Source organism: Lonchura striata, chromosome 1 (genome assembly GCF_046129695.1).
Source record: "Lonchura striata isolate bLonStr1 chromosome 1, bLonStr1.mat, whole genome shotgun sequence".
Taxonomy (NCBI): Eukaryota; Metazoa; Chordata; class Aves; order Passeriformes; family Estrildidae; genus Lonchura; species Lonchura striata.
Window position 1 is genome coordinate 47,323,312 of NC_134603.1, and position 21,797 is coordinate 47,345,108.

The window sequence follows — 21,797 nt, forward strand, 5'->3', positions numbered from 1 at the left end:
ACTGTCCCCTAGTGGAGCAGTAGTACCTTCATAGACAGTGTGCTCCTTTCTTCTTGTAACTAAAGCTGAGCAATCCTTTCTCTTTCCACACATCTTGACTTTATTAGCATCCATCACATCTCTTCTTGTTTGTGAAGGGGTTCTGCCCTGCAATTTCCCACTCTTCTATATCCCAGTTCCACTTGCTCAGTGAATAATTTAACAGACTTCTCCCTTCACTCTTTCTCAGAAGACAAATAGGTCGATTGTTTTGTACTTAGCAGAAACCCACTGTAATGTCTTATGTACCTTTAAACAGGCATCCTCTAGGAGAGAACTGCACCAAGACAACTTGGTTCTACTGTCAGATAAATTGTATTTTGACATCTTTAAAGTATCTAAAAGGCCATCAGAATGGCAGCTGTAAAGTGTCCTTTCACACTGTAGTTATAAAGGTCTGAAAATCCTGTTCATTACACTCCTACCAATTAGCCCAGTTCCCATGACTCTGTAAAACTCATCAGGCTGCAGCCCCATTGATCTCCTTGGAGTCTTCTTTAAAGCCTCAAGGCAGAATTGTTACTTTGTTCTTGACCACCACAGCTAGTTTGTCATGTTCCATGCGATAGTGAGGGATTTAGCAGTTTTTTCTTCTCACCTTCCAATCCATGGGAGCTGGCTCCAATGCTGTACTCTTGCTAACACCCACATCATTGACCTTTTCTGCCATTTCAGTTCCCAACAGCTCTGCCCACCCACCCTGCAAAGAAAGGCTCCAAACACTTCCATAATGAACATTGCTGTAAGAATCCCATCTTTTCCTGTCATCTTACCTTTAAATGTTCCCTTTATTGTTTGATCTTTATCTTTCACTTCCACTCTAAAGTTCTTAAAATAGGATTTATAGTTATTTCTTTCAGAAACTTTCTCAAACTGATGACTTTAGAGGCTACCTAGAACAGAGGCTAGACAGTGATAAAGGAATAAAGTAGCTATTTATGAAAAGGTCTTCAAAGGATACATCTTGGGCAGAACAAGAGCCCATCCATGGCTCCAGCCGAGAGGGATGGTGGGTCCTAAGTTTTCACACTTTTCTAAGTTTTGGTCCTATTACATATTTAGGGTTAATTGTCCAATTATAGTTTCAGATTATGAAGTCCCCCCCTCCCAGTTTGCTTGCCTCAATTTGCTGTTGTTCATAATTTTTGGGCCTGAAGCTGCAATGGTGTCCTTGGTTCTCAAGCTGGACAAGGATTATCTAAGTAAGACAGAGAACTTGCTAACACTATATATAAAGTTCAGAGTTACATACTAATGCAGTATAGAATCTGGAAAATGTGTAAGCTAAAAGTTAGGGCATCAAAACAGCCTACTTCATAGCAAAATTTACATTTGTTAAGTTATAGTGTGTTTCTACTTTTGGTGGATGTAGCTTCTACTGTGTAAAGGCTCTCCCTAGTTATAAGCAGTCTCCTACCTTACTCTTCTTGTTAAAAACTTCTTGATAGATAAATATTTATGCAGAGCATGTAATAGTTGTTCTAAAACAAATTTCAAGACACCTGCAAGAATTCCACTTTTTGGCAGTACCTGTTAATTTTTTTTTCAATTAAAAAAAAAAATCCAGGAAACCAGACTTACCTTGGCACAGATTGACAGTCTGTTCCAAGAAATGGTTTTACAATGTTGCAAACATTTATTGTTAACATGCATTAGTATATACGGGAATGACTAAAGACCTTCATTCTTATTTGGCTTTATGTCTTTGGCATTCTTCAGGATATATCCCTGTGAAATGGTGAAGTAAACCAACTAAGCAGGGAGGATGGGGACAGTGCCTACTGTTATCCCTTCTACTTTTCTGCAAGGCCTGCCATCTAAAAGGACTTTGTGTCACTTAGTGTTACAGTTAAATTGACCACATTTGTTTTAGTTTTCTTCTTGGGCCTATGCTACAACCTCTCCACCAGCAGAACCTCCCACCATTTCTATATAAATTTAAATGGTCCTATCCACCAAGTTTTCAAATATATTTTTATGCCCATGCATAAAGTACAAGAATAGAAATTACAGAAACATTTTTACATACAAATATATACAGATAAACCCCCAGATGTATCTGTACTTTCTATTATTTTGGTTTTACTTCAGGTATTTCAATAGTTGAGTGCTTTATGATCTGTTTTTAAAAGAGTTCTCACTGCTTGAACCCAACTCTTATTGTAGCTTCTTTATTCCTAGGGATCTTATGGTGATCTTTGGTTTGCCTACCTATGTAGGTCTTACCCTGCCTCTGTGATACTGTATAATCTCACTTTCCCAATGCAAATATGAAAATATATCCCCAGCTACAAAAGATTATTTAAAAATGTCTCTAGAGAATCTTTTGTAACCTAGGTGATGACTATTGCTGTCCACTAGGAGAACTCTGGGCAGAGCTGTCACCCAATTTAGAAATAACAATGCTTATCTCTATAAATAAACGAGACATACATATGCAAAGAAATTTCAAGGAAAAAATAAAAGGAATATTGGATATTCTAATTTAAACACTGAGGAAAACACATTTAACAGTAGAATTGAAGAAAGTCACTTAGACTTCCTGGTTTTCACACCTCTAAACTATGAACAGTAGATCCATTTCATATTTAATACAGCTTTATTCCAAGTAGATACAACCATTGTTGCAACAAGAAAAAAAAAACACAAGAAAATCAAGAGCAAAATAAAAGCACCCTAGAAAATTGTCACTTCTGTTCCCATTGACAGACATTTACTCTTGCATGAACAATTGGTTTCAGTGACTTCAAAGTAGTTACTCACTGACACAAAGTTCAGACAGAAATTGCTGGAATTTCAGCTGCTGGCTTTAAAGAAAAAAAAAAAGGAGACTTCTCTCACAGGTGCAAAAATGAATACAAAATGTATTAACACAATATGAAACAAACATACATTAAATAGTTTTGTTTCCTGGTACATCAGACTTGCAAATGAATTTTATAAAATTTACATATTCAATTAAACAATTTATCTATCATTGTGGAAAATACAGTTCTTTACTTCAAGTTTATATTAACTATAAATATCTATGGACAGGAAAGATCCACTTCAGGCTGGCACAACTCACTTTCCCATCCTTTATGTCTTCTGCTCTTTGCCTTTTGGAGAAAACATCACAGCATAAGGCTGCCGCCTTTTTGGACGTTGACAGGGAGCAAGGTCCTCTTTAATGTAGCCTTAAAAAGAATAAACCTGAGGTAAGAAATATAATATAAAAACAGGCATAACTTTAGCTTTAGTATATGTTTAGCCTCAAAAAATAACTTCTAATTTTTTTTTTCCTTTTGGGGCAACTGGTTCTGGCTTCACATAAACGTTTTGAGATCCCAGTGTGCAAATATAATTCATTAAAATATGCAGCTGCTCTCCAGTAGGTGACTGCACAGTAATGAAATACAGACAGTTGACAATGAAGAACAGAATGGAAACTATGAATTGTTCATTTATTCAAAATAAAACTGCACTTTCCATTTTCTTTCTACCAAGGATTTTACATAAGAGTAACAAAGTATGCAAGAACTGCTAATTCAATTCACTAATAAAAATCACTTTGGAAAATGTAAATCCTAGTCATACAGAGGAAACTTCAGGCATATGTGTTTTGTAGGTATAAACAGTACCTCCCTCTGTTTTAAGAGCACCCAGATTTATTGAAGACTGGAAAAAGCTGAACATGAGCCTATGGATCAAACACACCTTGAAAGCTCTCTGATAAGAAAAGTGGATAGAAAATTTCTACAACATGCTTAATTTGACTAACACTGACAGTGAACAGACATTTTATACAAGTCAGTTTCAGCACCTGGCTTTTGTCAATTCTTTACTGTTTATCAGCAACAGCATCCACCAAAATGAGAGTAGTAGACTTCTTCTTCATAGGTAGAAAATTCTGTCTATGTAACTCAGTTATTTAAAAAAAACCCCAAACCAACACAAACAGATGGTTCAAGATACCAATAAGGAGCAGAAAATACCTATGTTGTACCCTACTACAATGGAGTGGCAAGAGCAATTGCTCATCATGGGAACTCTCTCGTTTTAGTTCTCTTGCTGCACTGCTACAAAATATTTCCTTTTCCAAGGGAGGGTTGATCTAAAGTCTGCCTCTGATTTGCTGTTGAGAACCATTAACAACTGAACAGCTCTTAACTCCAGAAGAACAAGGAGACAGCCAAGAAGCTAATTTTTAATGAGACTACAATAAGATTCCAAATGGGCAGTAACAAGTTATATGGTCTATAAAAATCAAGGTTCCTTGTTGTGAAAGATTAAGGGTGATAATGCACGCTATCACACAATACATACACAACTCTGGCTACATTTTCCTATGCCTGACCTGACACTGTTACAAGAACAGATAAAAGCAAAGATTAATGTTTCACAGCTAATGCACAAGTAAAGATATAAGGAACTCAGAGAGTTTCTATAGGCCTCCTCACCCCAGCACTTCACCACTTCTGAAGAATTGTATATTGAGTACACTACAAACTCACCATGCTTTAACATAATTTGTAAAACCTCATTTTTACACCAGGCTCTAAGATTTTGAAAAATTATTTGAAAGAACAAACTTCTATGTGAAGAAGAGTTTAAAAAAAACCCAAAAACAAACACGACATCTTCATTGTCACTAACAAGCAGGCTACATGTATGAAAAAATGTTTAACTACACCTTACCTGCAACATTTCCATTATCATCTGGTATTATGAAGCTCTAAAAACACTGACAAAGGAAATCAATAGTGCTGTCTCTCTCTCCTAAGTATGTACAATCTCTTGGCCTTTACTTCTGAAAATCCAATTCTTGTTTATGGTCAAAAATATGTAGGGTTTAAATTAAGTTCCATGAGAATCCAAATTACTTCTGCCTTCTCTATCTAGGCTCTAAGAAATTCTCCTTATATTCTTTCCTTATATTCTTTCTTAGTAGTACAGGAACTGCTAAAACCAGATAATGGTGGCTGCAGCAGCTGCTGATAAACTGGACTGGGTGAGAAAGGCTGCTGTATGAACTACAGACAATTTCAAGGACAAAAAAAAAAAAAAGAGTTTTAAAAAGTACTTTTCAAACTTTTTTTTGGCACAAACCTCTTTCCACACAGGTTTGTGTGGAAGGAAATCCAACCTCCCAGAAATTTTCAGGAGTATTTGGAGGAATGTAGCGAAATCTGTGTCTTGAACAGGAAGCTAATTTCTTCTCTCTCTCTTCTTCTGGAATGTCTGCATAATACTGAATATAAAGGGGGGAAAAACCCCAGTTAACAAATTCATACATACTAGAGCGACTGCTTTACACAATTGACACTATCAATCACTGTGTTTATTAACACAGTTATCTAAAAACAATGGTGAGGACAGCCAGAGTAGAGATTCGTTATCCAAGTGACAAACAACTGGCAATTATCCTAAAAGCTTACTGAATTTACAGACTAAGTATAACTTTATAATAGCAAATTTGTTAACCTTCTATCTTTTAACATACCATAAGTAACAAGGTTGAGGCATGTGTACAATTACTTATGTCAACAGTCTACTGACTGATTTACAAAGCTAAGTAATACAGGTGTTGAAAGAGATTGGAATTTTTAAATTTAGTAATTGTCAGCTTGCATCTACAAATAAAATTTAAAAAAGGGAAAAAAATCCACTATAAATCCCATATTGCAGAATTATTTCCAGTATCCAAATTTACAGTAGTAACTGCAAACTTAAGTCAAAATGCTTCCTACTTGCTTAGCCTCAAATTAAAAGTAAATAAAGAGTTAAAGTAGCTGACTGACACTGGGACTCCTGAAATTATCTGTCAGCTGATCAGTCTCTATAGTAAATTGGTTATACTCTTTCACGCCTGCCAGCTCTACTGGGGGCTGCAATGAGAAAAGTAAATACTTCCTCCAAACCTTTTTGCTGGGTGTTTCCCCGAGTAGCATCATAGAAAGTTAGAGTATATTTTTGTCCATGCAGTTTTCTACTGTTTTAATTTATAATTCTAATTGTATTTCCTAAATATACAAATCTGGACCTTAGAGCACATACAGGATCAAAATATTTTCAAAGTGAATGCACTGTTTGATTAAAGCAGTAAGTCAACAGTCACAGCCACACAAGAAACCTGACCCTTGTGAAAATGGAAAAACAATTCTACTGAAATGGCAGTGTTACAATTCAAAAAGGCAAATTAAAGTTTATAACTCATTCAATCATATGGAAAGTGACCAAGGCTGAGGAACTCAGGAAAAGAACAGGATACCTCTGTCAACAGAGATTATTCCATGCTCTCAGCTACTGGCATGATTTCAGAAAACCTACTTGGAATTGTAAAGTATGCTCATTTGATTTTTACTGACAGAAGTTAAGAACAAGGTGCTAAGTCAATAAAATTAATCATAAGAATTCTACAATGTCGATATAAGACAAATACTGCTGAGTTTTATTTAGGAATAATTAGCAGAACTCCTTATTTTGTCCTGTAAATAGCCTGAAATTTTAGAAATTAATCTACTAAAAGTTGTTAGTGTGTTGCATTTTTTTAATTAAACAATTTATGATTAGTAAGGAATAATTACAGATCCAACAATGAAAAATACAGTACAGTTTAGTAGGAACAGAAAATAAGAAAAATCAAAAAATCAAGATAAACATGTTTTATAAATAAATTAAAAAGAAACTTCTTTGGCTTCTTTAGAAATCTATTAGGGTTGACAGAGAATAAGAGTTATGTATGTCAGCTAAACAGCAAAAAGAACTCTCAGCTGTTTTCTAGATTTATCTCACTGTCCACAGCATTTTTAATCCACACAAAACATTCAAGCTAGGCTTTTCCATGTGTGAAGATACTACAATCTCATCCTGTCCTCCCTGTAAAAGAATTATTTATAGAACTATACAGTTTGCAGTTTCAGAAATGGAACAAACCCTAAAAACATTCCTCCCATTAGTTTAGCAAGAATTTACAGAATAATTCCTGTAATCTAAATGCATATCAAAATGCATCTGAGTGATCCTCCTTCCTATTCACCTAAATGTAGTTACACTTAATAACCACACTAACAAATGTTACTTTTACAAGCTACCTGTAACTTCTGCCTATAATCTTTCTCTGATAGCATCACAAGGTCATAAAAAACCAAAACAAGACTTCTTATCAAAAGTTCTACACTGTAAAGTGAATGAGATGCTTCCACAAAGCTTTAAGATAAATTACTTATAAAGGACTTTAATATCAGCCTGCTGTGGCACATGCAGAAGTTAAATCTCAGGTCTTTTCAGAGTGACAGTAACTGACCACACTCACTCCACTTGCAGTACAAGGCCAGAATCAATTTACTGATCTCTATCCACTCCCTAAATATTCCCTTAGACTCTGGCAGCTTTTCAAACCCATATGGCTAATCAACAAGCCAAGACTTTTCTAAAGCATCACTTATGCTTTATCCAATACTCCCTTCTTCCACAGGCATTTAATTCAAAGCCAGTTTTATTATTGTGCAATGACATGGCCAAGCATTCCACACGTTCCAAGACATTAATCTTGAATGGTGTAGACTTAAAAAAAAAAACAAGAAACCCAACAAGCCAAAACCAACAAGAAACTAAACTTTCCTAGCATTTAATGTAGAAACCTACTGTTACAAAACTGGAGCTGTGAATGTTTCCAGACCCTATAGTTATCACTCCAATCTGACAGAAAGTAACAGGGACTGGATTTACAGAAGGAAGATCTGCAGCTTATAGAAACAGGAAATTAAAATGCTTAACACATGGCTCTGGAACCATGAAAGAGACTGAAGGTTGGGGGTTGTTTTGTTTTCTTTCAAACTCTTTAAATCAAATGTATTTTTTTAAATAGTATTTATAGTTGACTGTAAAAATTAAGTATTTTTATTTAAAGAGTTTTACCAATATTTTTCAGAAAACATTTTCATTAAAAACATACTCTAATAAATTTATTCAGCTAAGTAAATGGGACTTGACTATAGAGTGAATAGCAGGAGAATCTCTGAAAAATGTTGGTTCTATATACATTTGAAAATTAAGTGGAAAGATTCCAGAAAATCCATCATTGTTCAGTCATTAATCCACATCTACTGAGTCATCATTTATTAGATCATAACTCTATTAATGGCTAAATAAAATATGTTCTTATTATACATGTAATTACATCAGTATTTTATCTCTACACCAAATATCTGAAAGCAGCTCAGTAAATAGAAAGAGAAGAAAAAAATGTGTAATGTGAAACCTAAAATTTTTTACTTTTTAACAAGTATTTTAAACAAGTAACTTTAGACATTTTTGCATATATTTGCATAAATATACACATTGCTGCCTATGCTGGTGCAATTATCTGAAAAACCTAACACAGAAAACAAAGAAAAAAATCAACCAAACCAAAATGAGATCTGTCTATCTATATAAAAGTATAACAGGATACAGAACTTACTTATCCCAGTGTCCAAAAAGTTCAGTACAGCTTTTGATCTGAAGTTTGGAAACCTGTAACAGCTCTTTGACCAGCTAATGTATTTTTTATTAACAGTAATCATACTGGAACCATGACATAAGAAGCTCTTTTGTCATACAGATACACACTAAAAAATCAAACCCAAGTCTTTCCATGCTGAATGTGGCTACTGCACTAAAATCAAACAAACCACCTACAAACTTGGTTATCTAGCCTTGGTAAACATTTATTTCCCAGATACTGTAGGTAATGATGATGATGCAACCAGATTAATAATTAAAAACAGCACTTCAGCACTTAGATACTGTCTGGAATTAGACAAATGGCAGACTGACAAACTTAAAAGCACTACTTACTATTTCACATTCCTTACAAGTGTGGCCAAGTAATTTTCTTCTTTCTTCTTTTTTTCGAATAACCTCAATATGAGGAAAATCTAATGCAGTGCTCTTTCTGAAAAACAAATGTGTTTTCACATAATAGTACTTTTATTTCTTCTCCATGACTGGAAGTTTCCATTTTTTTGGAACACAATGATGGACAGACAAGTTAAAAAATAATTCAGAAAATATCTACAAAATCCAAATCATACTGCCTTTCATAGTTGAATATGGCAATTTTTATAAATAAAATAGTTTTCAAATGTAATATGAACTTTCACATAACCAGAGATGTGTGTCTCATTATTATGGCTTTTCAGAGTGTAAAAGTAATTAGTATATAGAAATTACTCAGAGATCTTCTATAGAATATTTTTGTCCAAGACAGAGTTGTGCTTACAATGACTGCCATGAGAGGAGCACATGCTGGGGTTCAAGATCAGTAGGTTCTTTTCAACTCAACTGCTCTCAAAGCAATAAACAAATTTTCCTCTACAAAGAAAACTGGGGTAAAATATAAGCTAACTGAAGAACTTGGTATCATTACAAAATGAAGATTCAGACTTCCAGTTATGATAATACTGGAAGGCAACAGATGAAGCACTAAGAGGTGCAATAGTTGAACACTCTTCATTTATTGCCTAGAGAAGAAGGGGCAAAAATACCACAGAAGGAAAGGTTTTCATTTGTACAAGCAGTCCAGGTCCTTGGCTCATAAATTCAGGCATGACCACATGACTGTAAGAAACCAGATGGATTACAAAACACTGCATTCACTAAAATTATAGAAAGCAGAAGAGGCAATCTCTTCTCTTCAGCAAATGTAACAGGCATTTCAACATTTTTTTCCCTTACTCCAGTTTTTATCTAAAGTCTTTTTACTAATGTAGTAGATCTTCTACGTCTGCATCTTCAACTGCTAGGCTGTTACACACAAAGATGTTTATTTTATGGAGGACCAAGTTTCCTATAGGGAAGATACAAAGAGCCTTAAAATGCCCATAAAAAACAAACTAAATTACCTCTCATCACTTTTGAAATAAGGCTCTACAAAAGCTTTCTGCTTGGCTTTATCTTGTTTATCCTCATGTTCTGTAAATATACATGCAAAATAAAATATAAGGTTAACAGACTGCCTGCAGAAACTTCTGTAAAATTATTAACAAACTGTTAAGAAATATAAGAATGCCATGTACATTTCAGTCTGAGACAACAGATTCAAATAGCTACAAAAAATAATACAGAACTGATAACCATCAATCAAAAAGCACTTCTGGAGCAGAAGGAAAGCAGCAGTGAGACAAGCAAAAAGGACAAGAAGAACATAAAAGGAAAGGCTGCTTAAAAATACTAAACACTGTAAAATCTTCAATAGAACCTAGAATAGTGAGAAGAAAGGAAGTAAGTAACTGTAGCCAAAACCTGGTGTTTCTTTTAAGAGTCAATTTAGTGTTCTGCTGCTGTGCCAACTTCCACTATGCATTCCACATTTGTGTGGTGATAAATGAACTACCAAAAAAAAAAAAAAATTCATATTGCTTTATGTTATGTCCTTACAAGTAATCAACTTTACCACAAATTTATGCAAAAAGAACTGGTAGTTTATTTGGCATATTTGTTCCTAAAGAACAGAGTCTGACTTCAAATCAACTCTTGTAGTTTAAGTAAGCTAATAAAGACAAAACCAAATTATATCCCACTCTTTAGTTTTTTGCTTGCTGCTATTATTCCCTTATCCTGCTCTTCATCATGAAGAGTTTCTTTTTCATCACATGCAGATAGACTATCTTCTGGTAGGCAGGATTCAAATTCTTCATGGGTTGTCCGATCAAACATATCCGTTATTTCTCCTCCTGTCATTAAAAGCACGAGGAACATCCAATCAGTGTCTCAATGATTTTAGCCAAGCAATCGCAGTTTGACTAAATGTGTATCTAAAGAATTAACATTTACTTACTGCTCCAGTACCAATTAACTCAAAAACAGCTATACCTTAATTCTTGCTGCAACTTCTCTGTCAATCTTTCAAATGTGGGCAATGCTCATTTATTTTTCAGATACCTTGGATCCCATTTTTAAAATTTAATTAGCTGCTAAATCATTGTGAGATACCTTTAACCTAATACTGGATATGTGAAATTTTGGTTCTTCTAATTATGGACTTATCCAAGCAGAAGGAGATACTTTTTCTACTGCCCTGCAGCCATGATTCACCACATACCATATGGTAAAAGTGATATAAACACAGTAGCATTTATTTTAAACACACTAGTTCAATTTATACATCATTAAAAATTAAATTAGTCTTCTCACACAAAGTCTGATGTGATTACATAGAAAACTTTCAAAGCTGTTCACTGCAGGTGAGATCAGAACTATTACATGGTTAAGTATTTCACCCTTTAAGCACTGTGAAGAAATAGCTATTGGCTCTCTCAGCACAAATCCTGTTTTTTTTTTTAACCTATGTTAAAAAACACAACCTCAAAACCCACCACCAACTCTCTAGGAAACAGACTGAACTGTGTAACCTATAAAATTTCATCACCAGTTTTTTACTGCAAACCATTTTGTACTATCTAGCCATACAGGGGGAAAAAAGTGTCCTTTTACTCTTTCCTCCTCTTCCTCAAAAAACCAACCAACCAAAAACACTCCAACAAACCCCCAAAAGCCCATCATATCACAAAAAAGCAAACCAAAATGAAGACAAGAGAAAAAAAAATGTCTTACGTGGACTGCTTTCCTGATTTTGCTGTTGATTTTTCATTTCTAATAGCACACTGTCACTAACATAGGTATAGTCCATATCAACAACTTCCCCTCCAACTCTGGTCTGAGAACCACCCTAGGGGGAAAAAGCAAACATGACAATTGCACCCAGAAACAACTGGTTAGTAAGTGTCAGTGCTGTGTATCTGAAACACTTCCAAAGCAGTTACTGGCTTCCTTTTGAACACGGATTTACTTTTTTTCCTGCAGATTACAGCCTCAGTAGAGTTCTTTCTCACAACCATTTGTCCACTTTCATACTGAGAATATGCCTGTTGAGTTTATGAAGTACAACAAAACAGTGGTAATGTTTTAGGATAACTGTAGCATGAACAAATATTAAATGAGCCAAATTCTGAATTTTGTTACAAAGTGGGTATGGTCTGCCCAGAACAATGTTCACTGTACTGCTTTGCAAGCTTTTCCAGCATCATAGAACATGCAGACTTATTATAAGAGTTCACCTTTGTATCAATCACAGTAATGTCCATTTTGTATTGTGAAAGGTCAGCTCCTGGGTCTATGCTCCACTGGAAATTTTCTAAAGAGGGTTTATCTTTCACGTCTGTATGCACAGAATATGAGAAACAAAAGACAAATAATTAGAATCAAACTCTGCCAGAAGCACCTGATCCCCTGGTTGTTCTGCATGTGCTTTATGATGGTACTCAAGGTGATCTGCTCCATAACCTTCCTGGACACTTGGGTCAGGTTTACAGGCCTGTAGTTCCCTGGATCTTCACTCCAGCCCTTCTTGTGGATGGGTGTCACATTTGCTCACCTCCAGTCAACTGGGACCTCCCTGGTTATCCAGCACTGCTGATAAATTATGGAAAGTGGCTTGCTGAACACTTCTGCCAGCTCCCTCAGTACCCTCACGTGGATCCCATCTGGCCCCATAGATTTGTGTGTGTTTCAGTGGTGCAGGAGGTGACTGACAATTTCCCATTGGACTGTGGGGGCTTTGTTCTGCTCCCTATTCCAGTCTTCCAGCTCAGGGGCTGGGTACCCTGAGAATTACTATGAAAGATTTAGGCAAAAATGCACTAAGTACTTCATTTTTTTCCTCATCCTTTGTCCTTGTGTTTCCCCCACATCCAATAAATCTTATTCTCCTTAGCCCTCTTCTTGTTGCTGATGGATTTACAGAAATACTTCTTACAGCAGTAGCCAGATTAAGCTCTAGCTGGACTTTGGTAATTCTTATTTTTATCCTATATAACCTCACAATATCCTTGTAGTTCTCCAGAAGCCACCTGCCTTGTTCCTAAAGTCATAAACTCTCTTTCTTTATCTCTGAATTCTAGCTAATCCTCTCTAATCTCTAGCTAATGCTCTCTGTTCAGTCAGGCTGCCCTTCTTTCCCATTAGCTCATCTTGCAGTACATGGGGCAACCTGCTCCTACACCTTTAAGATTTTCTTCTTCAAGAAGACTCTTCTGCCCTTCAGGACTGCCTCTCAGGGGAGGACTGTCAACTGATCTCCTAAATAGGCCAAAGACTGCCCTCCAAAAGTTCAAGGTAGCAGTTCTGCTACCTCCCACTTCTTACTTTTCTGAGACTAGAAAACTATTATTTTGTGACTGTCGTACTCAAGATAGCCCCCAACCATCACTTTACCTACCAGTCCTTCTCTGCTTACAAACAACAGGTCCAGGAGTGCCTTCCCTAGTTGGTTCACTATTGAAGTTAGATCAATGACAATACAAGTGTCATAAACAAAGAATACAAAAGTCATTGCTCCAAAGATGCCTCTTGATTTGTCTCTGAGGGGAATATTTCGATTCCAAGCTACACAGCCACAGCAACTATTGGCAAGTATCTTTTAAATTCATAATGCAAGTATTTTTCAAGTATGCAGTGTCACAGCTTGGCTGAGGAGTACAGAAGCTCTGATTCTAAAATGCTAGTACAAAAAAGTTAGTTTTCCAACTGGGAGTACTTAAGAGGAGAGATGATACATGCTCTAGAAAGAACATAAGACAGCCTGTGCCCATTATCAATAAAGGTACAAATTTTCTTACCAGATCATTAGGAATAATGAAAAATATTTTTAAAAAATGACTTATGCTTACACTTGAATAGTTTTCAAGTATTTGATATAGATAGTTAAAACTCAAGTTTCATGAGATTTTATTGTTACACTGCAACAAATAACAATGCTAAACAAACAAGAAAGAACAAGATTCCTAGCCTGTTGAATGTACACCTGAATACCAATTATATATTTATTATAAAGTGGCAAAAGTATGCCAGGAAGACACAGACTTGTAAGTAAATGTTGGAGGTGATATTGAGAAATCCCAAATAGAATGTGACTGAGTTAGAAGCAGAAAAAAGGGATTAAAGTAGAATAAAGGAAGATAAGAAAAATCCTATTCAATCCAAGCACAGGCTGATGGGGTAGGTAGGCAGTAAAACGAACATTTTCATCAAGTTACCTTGCTCATTTTGCTGGGCTTTAATTTTTGATAGTCTACAAGGGTTTGGCTGAAGTACAGATGCTGGTTCAGACTCTCCATGTCCTGTCCTTGTTTTCTTTCTATTTGGTACATGGCCACTGGCAACCTAACAACATATTGCAATTTTACTATTTCCCAAAACTTAAATAAAATACTTCAAAGGAGAATCAAAAGAGTCAGAAAAGCATACCTTTACATCACCAAAAAGTTCCTCTGTCTCTGCAGAACTCGGCAGTGGTGCAAATTTGAAAGGAGGAACTTCTTCTTTTGTTGGGATCTGGTTTTTCCTGTCAGGGAATGTTTTTCCCAGCACTGCTTCTTGTACACAGGATTCCTCTTGTAAATCTCTGCCAAATAAACAGCTCTCATTGTTGGCATTTTGAATGGATGATGAACCTTCAGGAATGGTCTTCCCTATGTGTGAAAAAATGTCATGCAGAGTCACTTGCTTCAGTCTATTTTTATATGTCTCTTCACCTCCTTGTTTTTTCTCTTGACCACGAAATCCAGAGAAGCGATCAGACAGATCCAAGGGCTTATCCCCTGTATGTTCCCCATTAACCTGCTGAACATCAGATCGAAAGGGCACAGAGTTCTCTTTGTTGAATGATGTTTTCTTACAGCTAACTGCATGATCATCTTCAGCTTTCTTTCTCTTAGCACACCTGCCTTCTAGCTGCTTCTGGTATACAAGAAGGACATCGCTCTTGATCACCTCATTTTTAGCTGTGCAGGTGCCAAGACAGGCTACAGCCTCATTAGAATTCCTTTTCACAACCATTTGCCTATGGACAGAGGCCTGGCTGATAACTGAGTTGATTTCCGACCCAAGATTCAGCGGTGCAACAAAAGCAACATCTTCAGATTTTGATCTACTTTTATGAGATCTGGAACTGGATGGATTGTTGAAGAGGTTGATTTTGAGATGAGGCTTCAATCCTGAATCTAAAATACAAGGAGTATGAACTGTACTTGAGTTGTTCTTCATGCTGCTAGAAGCTCCAAAAACAGGAGAAGCTACCCGAGAATCCCAGTCATCATGTGGTGGAGTGTTATGAGATGGATCTGAAATACTGAAGACAATGAAACATGAGAGCTTTTTCTGGTGTACAGATGGAAGGAGAGAAAGTGATATCAAAAAATATAATGCTTCCTATTGCTGATCTGCTTTAAAGCTGTGTGAGCTGCTAGTATTAACTGAAAACAGAAGGAACAATAAAAATTAACCTATTCTAGGGATAGGTACTGTTGCATTTAGAGCTGTAGATCTCATCCTTCATTTTAGTGTATGGTGTGAAATTCTGTTCCACATTCAACTGAGAACCAAGGACAGAGTTAAGTCTGCCTAAGTATCTCTTCTATCCAAGGACTTCCTACCTTTCAGTGCAATGAAAAGGAAGAAAGTGAGAATGGTTGCAATAGGAGTCTATTTAGGTTCTTGTATAGATCTTAAAACCACAACAGATTCTTAAAGCTTCTGCAAGTGCAGGAAAAAAGCTCCTTTCAGGTACTCTTTTTTACCTGTCATCAACAAAGCATACATTCAACATGACAAATAGGGCCAAAAAAAAAAAATCCAGATAAGACCAAAATATCCTGTGGAGAGTGGGAAGGACAACAGTCAATTGATTTGACACCTAATCAGGGCAATAAGATCCTTCCTGCATTCCAGCTCTAGGACCACTATCCACAGGGTTATGGGCCTCAGAAGATACCTTGCAATAATGAGAAGTTAGGAAATAAGGGTCTGTGTATACAAGAAGCCCAAACCAGAAGTGAAATAAGAAAAAGCCTACAGTTTTGCATTCTATCAGTTTCTTTGCTTCTCATGTTATTTACTTGAAAGAAATGCCTCATATATGAAAATACTTATTTCCATTTCTATACCTTTAAAGCAAAATGCTGCATGGTTTGAAATTCTATGAAGACCAAACTTCTATAACACTGCTTAAAACAACTTTAACTATTACAACTGAGTGAAAACACACCCTAAATTGTTGTCATCATTTCTTGATTCAGAAGCTGCATGTTTTCTTGAGTCTTCAGACTGCACGCTCTCTGAGGCCTGGCTCATAACTGTATTAGTGAGGGGAAGATTCAGTACACTCTGGGACTCCTTGCAAGTGGTGAAGGAAAACAAAGAAAAGAAGTGTGAGAAGATATTGGATTTAAAATTAGAAATATGCTCGGTTGGCACAAAATACTCTAAAGACCCCTTCAAATAAAAACATTCAAAACTCTGAAAAATCATAATATCTAAGAGATTAAATTTGGACCAGAAGCTTTAAAGAAATCTTATGGAAACTGAAAAAATTCATTTACATGTATGGACACAAAAATATTCTTCATACTATATTTTCATCGTAGTTACCAACAAAAATCATCAAATAATCTCACCTGGCTCACCAACCAGTCTCATGGTCAAGAAACAGTTTTCAATGTCTTAGATTTGATTACTGCACAAAGGGAATTTATCAGACCCAAGGATTTAGATCACTGCACTAACAAAACCTGAAAAGAGGAACCATGTCTCTCCCTTCCTCCTCAACCCCTCCAGACAGGTCAGCAGGATTATATCTCTTCATGTTCAAGTCAGTTAAGACTAAGCAAAAGCAAACCAAAGTGAGTTTACTGGAACTCAGAATACTTTTGCAGAATTTAATGCAAAAGAGAAAAAACACTGTTTTTGTAAACAACTGGCCCAAAAAGTTGGAATACTTACAGATTCCTCTTCAACACTAAGTCCAATTGTTTCTGCGACAACTGCAGCCAAGTTAAAAGATGGCTTTGGAACAGGGTATCCTCCTACCCTTGTTTTATCTTTGTAATTAGAAAGAAAATCACAATAAGTTACATATTCATTATAGTATCTTGCTTGACTCACAGAGATGGTACAAACACAGAATGAAAAAGATCACAAATTAAAACTGGCATTTATGGAAATAGTTTGATCTCTGTCAGATAAAAGTCATATCTGGAAGCAGTAAGTGGCAAAATAATTTCTGATGAGAGCAAACTGTTGTATCACTTTGATACAGAGACATATGGGTCAAATTTGAATAATACAGCTCCCCAAAATTAAAAATCAATGTATAAGTTGCTTTTCAGATTCCTAGTCCAGGGCACAAATAGTCTGATAAGAACATTTAGAACAGAGATAATGTGTATTTATAATACAATGCTTGTCTTGTATATTTCCTAACTGACAGTAACTGCTATTTTTCATGTGTTTTTATTAGAAAAACAAGTTTCCCTTCTTTGACGCACTTAACATTACTCAGTTTATTAAACTGGGGCAAGATAATAAGATTGGAAAGCACAAGTACAGCAACCACCATAAACCTAACTTGCATGAATAATTCCATGCTGATTCTCAGTCATTAGAGTATTTAAAAAGGTTTGCGCTTTATTAGGTTTCTGTGTTTAAAAAGGTTAAAGAGATGAAACCTCAGTTTTACAATATTTTTGCCTTATTTTGAATGGAATTAGAACTAAATCTATTAATACACTTACTTGGCACAGGGGACAGTTGTGGATCACAGGTGTCTGTCACTAGTATCTCTCCTCCATGGTGAGTGCTCACTTGTGTGGAAAAGAGTGGCATTTTTCCAAACTCTAGGAGATGTGGAAACATTTTCACATGGTGAAATTAGGTATCCTGTTGTGATAATTTTACGTAGATACAGACAATGATCCAGATCTTAAAAGCACTTAAATGCAGGATTTAATATTTCAGTAGATCCAGCAATACAAGCACATCTGATAATTGGTGACAGTGATAAATCAGAATAAAAATAAAATTATAAATATTCTATATCAATCCTTTTTCTCACAAATACGAGAAATACAAGAATATCAGCCAATCAGCCCTAAAACAATACCAACACAAAATGACACGATTATCTAGTATGACCACATAAAAAATTAAAGCTGTATTTGACCTGTTAATAGGGTGATGAAATTATTGAAGGATAAACCAACCAAGGCAACAATGTTCTGCATCAGCTAAGGTAAAAAAAAGGTGAAAAACCTGAGATCTGAATTATGACAAACATATGCCATGTAGTCCTTTCTATCTTGATGACCAATAGCTTTTTATAGCCATTAACTGTGATGGATATTCGCACCACTTCTTACATATTAAACTTTATACTCATTTAGTAGCTCCATTTTTTATACAGAATATGGAAAGAGATAGGTATACTTAGAAAGGAGAAACTACTCACAGCACTAAAAATTTCAAATGCAAAATAAAGGGCATGAATAACCAGCCTACCTTTTTCATCCTACAGTTATCCTATTTTTATTCTTGGGAAGAGGCTTTTAAGCAAGACTAATATTTAGATGTATTCATACTTAAAATACCTTTTTTTTTAATGCCTCAAGATAAATTGACCTGGATTATGATATTTCATGTGTATCAATAAAATACAAGCACAATGTGCCTTATTTCACAAAAATATTTTTTGTACACAAAATATGTTAGAGTTATTTCTATGACACTACAGAACAAAGTCTGGAAATTAAATGCTCACAATACTTCTGAACTTAAGACACAAACCAAATGTAAACAGCGTAGAATACAGACAAAGAAAGATCACGTAGATATCTACCAATTTCAGTAACATTACTTCAGTTGCAGAATTATTTCAGAATGTGGCAAAACATCTGTTTCACTCTCCACTAGGTGGTGACATTGCTGCGTGCACAAGTCAAAACCGAACAGATGCTTTTTCAGCCAATTTGCACTTAGAGAAGAAATATAGTCTGGAAAACTGTTACATTTGCATGTGTACATGGATGAATAAAAGTAGAACGTTGAAATATATTCATATCACTGATGTAACAGTTACTGCTATAGACTTCTTCCCCTGGACTCATGCATTATCATACAAAAAGAGAAAAGGTAGAGCAAAAAAAAGCACAAAGCTTTTAGTTCTTTGCAATCAAGTTTATACACTATCTTTCTCTTTAGCCCTTAATTAATTACAAAAAAAATACTCTTACCACTGTTGCCTTCCCTAAGCTCCAAATCTGGGGGTGTATGTTCTGTATATCGGACATGCCTATTCTCTTTTTTTCTTCTCATACGATTAACCACAGAAAATGACGATGTTACAACTGGAGAATCTGGAATAACTTCTGCCTCCACTGCTTGCTGCTTTTGCATCCTGGAGGCCAAATCACATAGTCAAATAAAACCCCAAGTCAGCAAGATGAAGAGTTTTCACTTCAGCAAGCAGGACAATTGCATAGTATGAGAACCCAACAATTCTGGAAATACAGCCACCTCAACAACATTACACTGTAAAAAAGTAATACTCAACTCAGTTTTTAGATACATTTAATAAAAGATTGACCATTGCTCCATCAAGCCCAAGAACAGTATACAACCCTAGCTCTTCACATTTGAAGTCAACATACAACTGTCCTAAGGAAGCCCTTTTTCCCAGAAGTTAGGTAGGAGAGCTTGTTCTCTGAAGCAGGTGCTTCTTTAACAAAAAGAATGCTGAAAGGGACGGATCAGTGTCTCCCCCCCACCCCCAGTATGGAAATCCCTGTACATCTTCCCAGTTTATGACCCTGAGATTGGCTGAGTTGGTTAGAGCATAGTGCTGGATAACATCAAGATTCTGGGTTCAATCCCTGGATGGGCCATTCGCTTAAGAGTTGGACTTAAAGATCCTTGTTGGGTCCTTTCCAAATCAGAATATGTTCAGTGGTCAGAAATACTGCTTTAAATACAAAATAAAAGCCTTTGGACAATTTTAAATAGTACTGAATAGCACTGTATTCAAAGCAATCTCCCTCCAAAGATGTTACCTCTAACTCAACTCAAAAAGGTCTTCAGGAAATAATGGAAAACAAGTAATGTTAAATACAAGATGAGTTAGAAGTTTACCTTTCTCACACTGTCAGCTCTAGCAGCCTGCTGGAGAGTCAGTATATAAAAAACTGGTGCAACAAAAAACAATGTATTTTCTTTCCAAACATTCTGTCTATACATAGCAAGGAAATAACAACAAAAAAGGACTGATTTTTGAATTTAAATTGTTTGTTTAGTACTTCACAAGGGGCTAACTGCCCTATGGTGGTGGCAGTGACATGTGGAAAAGACAGTAAAAGAAATGCGCACAGAAATCTAACTCAGCCTCCTTGGTCACCTTCCTGCAGTTGCACTTTCCCTTATGATTCTCAAGAGAAAACATAGGCTAAAAGATAATTTCCTAACTACAAAGAGAAGGATATAAGGTTTTAATCTAAGGGAAAAAGAGGAAATACAGATAAATTTTTGCTTGCCTTGAAGCTGAACCACAATATCTTATATAAAATAAGGTAATGGAAAACTTTAAAAAGCTGTCTGGCTTGAGACAAAAAACATTTTTCCAGTTAGACTTTTTACCACTACTAACTTTGAACACTTAATGACAAATATTGATGCACTGATGTTCTCAGGTCTTGACAAATCCCTTGTGTGATTTGTAATTCCTCTTTTCTAGCACATTTACAAAGAAAGTACTGGAAAACTGTATTATCTACTAGCAATATCTTAAGACACAAATCAAAATAAACAACAGAGCAATATATTAATCATTTTACTTTGCAAATTTAAATTAGTTGTTAGAGTTCTCTTTAAATTTACTGGCACATATGGCCTTGTTTGACAAATGACCCTACTAAAAATACATTTTTCTGCACCTTAGTTCTATATAAACCAAGAGGTAGTTTCTACATACCATCACAGGGAAAAAACATCAAATGAAGCAGTTGCCATACATAATGTACATCATAACTATGTAATAAATAATTTCTGAATCATGGATTTAACTGAAACCCAGAAGAGGTTTTTGCAGAAATTTCCTAGCTGTTCCCATCTATGCATAATGAAATCTCAATGTCATAAAGGATCAGATAATACAATTCTTCTACACTTTCACTGATTTTGCTTGCATGTAGAATTCTCAGATTTTTATTATTAATATTTTAACTTGGTTACAAAATTCAGAAGACTGCATAAATCTGATTTTGTATAATGCAGTAGAAACAATCTGCTACTTTGCACCTACAGTGTGATACTACATCAATCGAAGTTGCTAATTCTAAATAAAGTACCACGACTATAGCTCAAACAAAACAACCAAATGCAGTGACTGTATTAAAACACCAGTATCATCCTTGTAAATTACTGTTTATTCACACAACTCTGCACTTATCTGAATGATCACTTAACATGCAGAGCAAATAACATATTGTTACATTGGTCATTGTCAGCTTTCCTGCATTGGCCAGAGATTTTTACTGGAAGCTGAGGTCATGAAGTATATAACCCTGAGAAGATTAAACGCATATAGAATAAAGAAAGGACAATGAAGGTACAAAGATGGGAGATAAAGCAAGAAATACAAAGGAACAGGACTACAGCCATTCTGAATTGTAGTTGTTTCACTCCCTACTGAAGTTGAATTCTGACAGAGACAAGAAATAAACCACATGCATAAAAAACCTTCTGTACCAAGTCCATGCGTCCTGTCCCATTTCTCCCAGGCATGTATACAACTTAGTCACAGATAGGGGAAAGTGAGATTAGTTTCAGATGATGTTAGACCACAACAAGAAAGGAACACTACCTCTGCCTTGCACAGTACACCACATTCACATATTAACCACAACATTAGATGG

General features: G+C 35.6%; 1 protein-coding gene across 1 annotated transcript in view; it reads right to left on the bottom strand.

Moving 5' to 3' along the window:
• Positions 1-2,625: 2,625 nt before the first annotated feature.
• Positions 2,626-21,797, bottom strand: part of RBBP8 (RB binding protein 8, endonuclease) — a 34,262-nt gene continuing 15,090 nt past the window's right edge. Inside the window, exons 7-19 of the mRNA XM_021551535.3 lie at positions 19,125-19,288; positions 17,631-17,732; positions 16,840-16,937; positions 16,106-16,233; positions 14,308-15,190; positions 14,097-14,223; positions 12,120-12,220; positions 11,617-11,731; positions 10,584-10,736; positions 9,906-9,975; positions 8,860-8,956; positions 5,128-5,269; positions 2,626-3,215 (exon numbers count right to left, since the gene is read on the bottom strand). Of these exons, the coding sequence (XP_021407210.1) occupies positions 3,118-3,215; positions 5,128-5,269; positions 8,860-8,956; positions 9,906-9,975; positions 10,584-10,736; positions 11,617-11,731; positions 12,120-12,220; positions 14,097-14,223; positions 14,308-15,190; positions 16,106-16,233; positions 16,840-16,937; positions 17,631-17,732; positions 19,125-19,288 (2,278 nt within the window). The 3' untranslated portion in view covers positions 2,626-3,117. The remainder of the gene's footprint in view (positions 3,216-5,127; positions 5,270-8,859; positions 8,957-9,905; positions 9,976-10,583; positions 10,737-11,616; positions 11,732-12,119; positions 12,221-14,096; positions 14,224-14,307; positions 15,191-16,105; positions 16,234-16,839; positions 16,938-17,630; positions 17,733-19,124; positions 19,289-21,797) is intronic.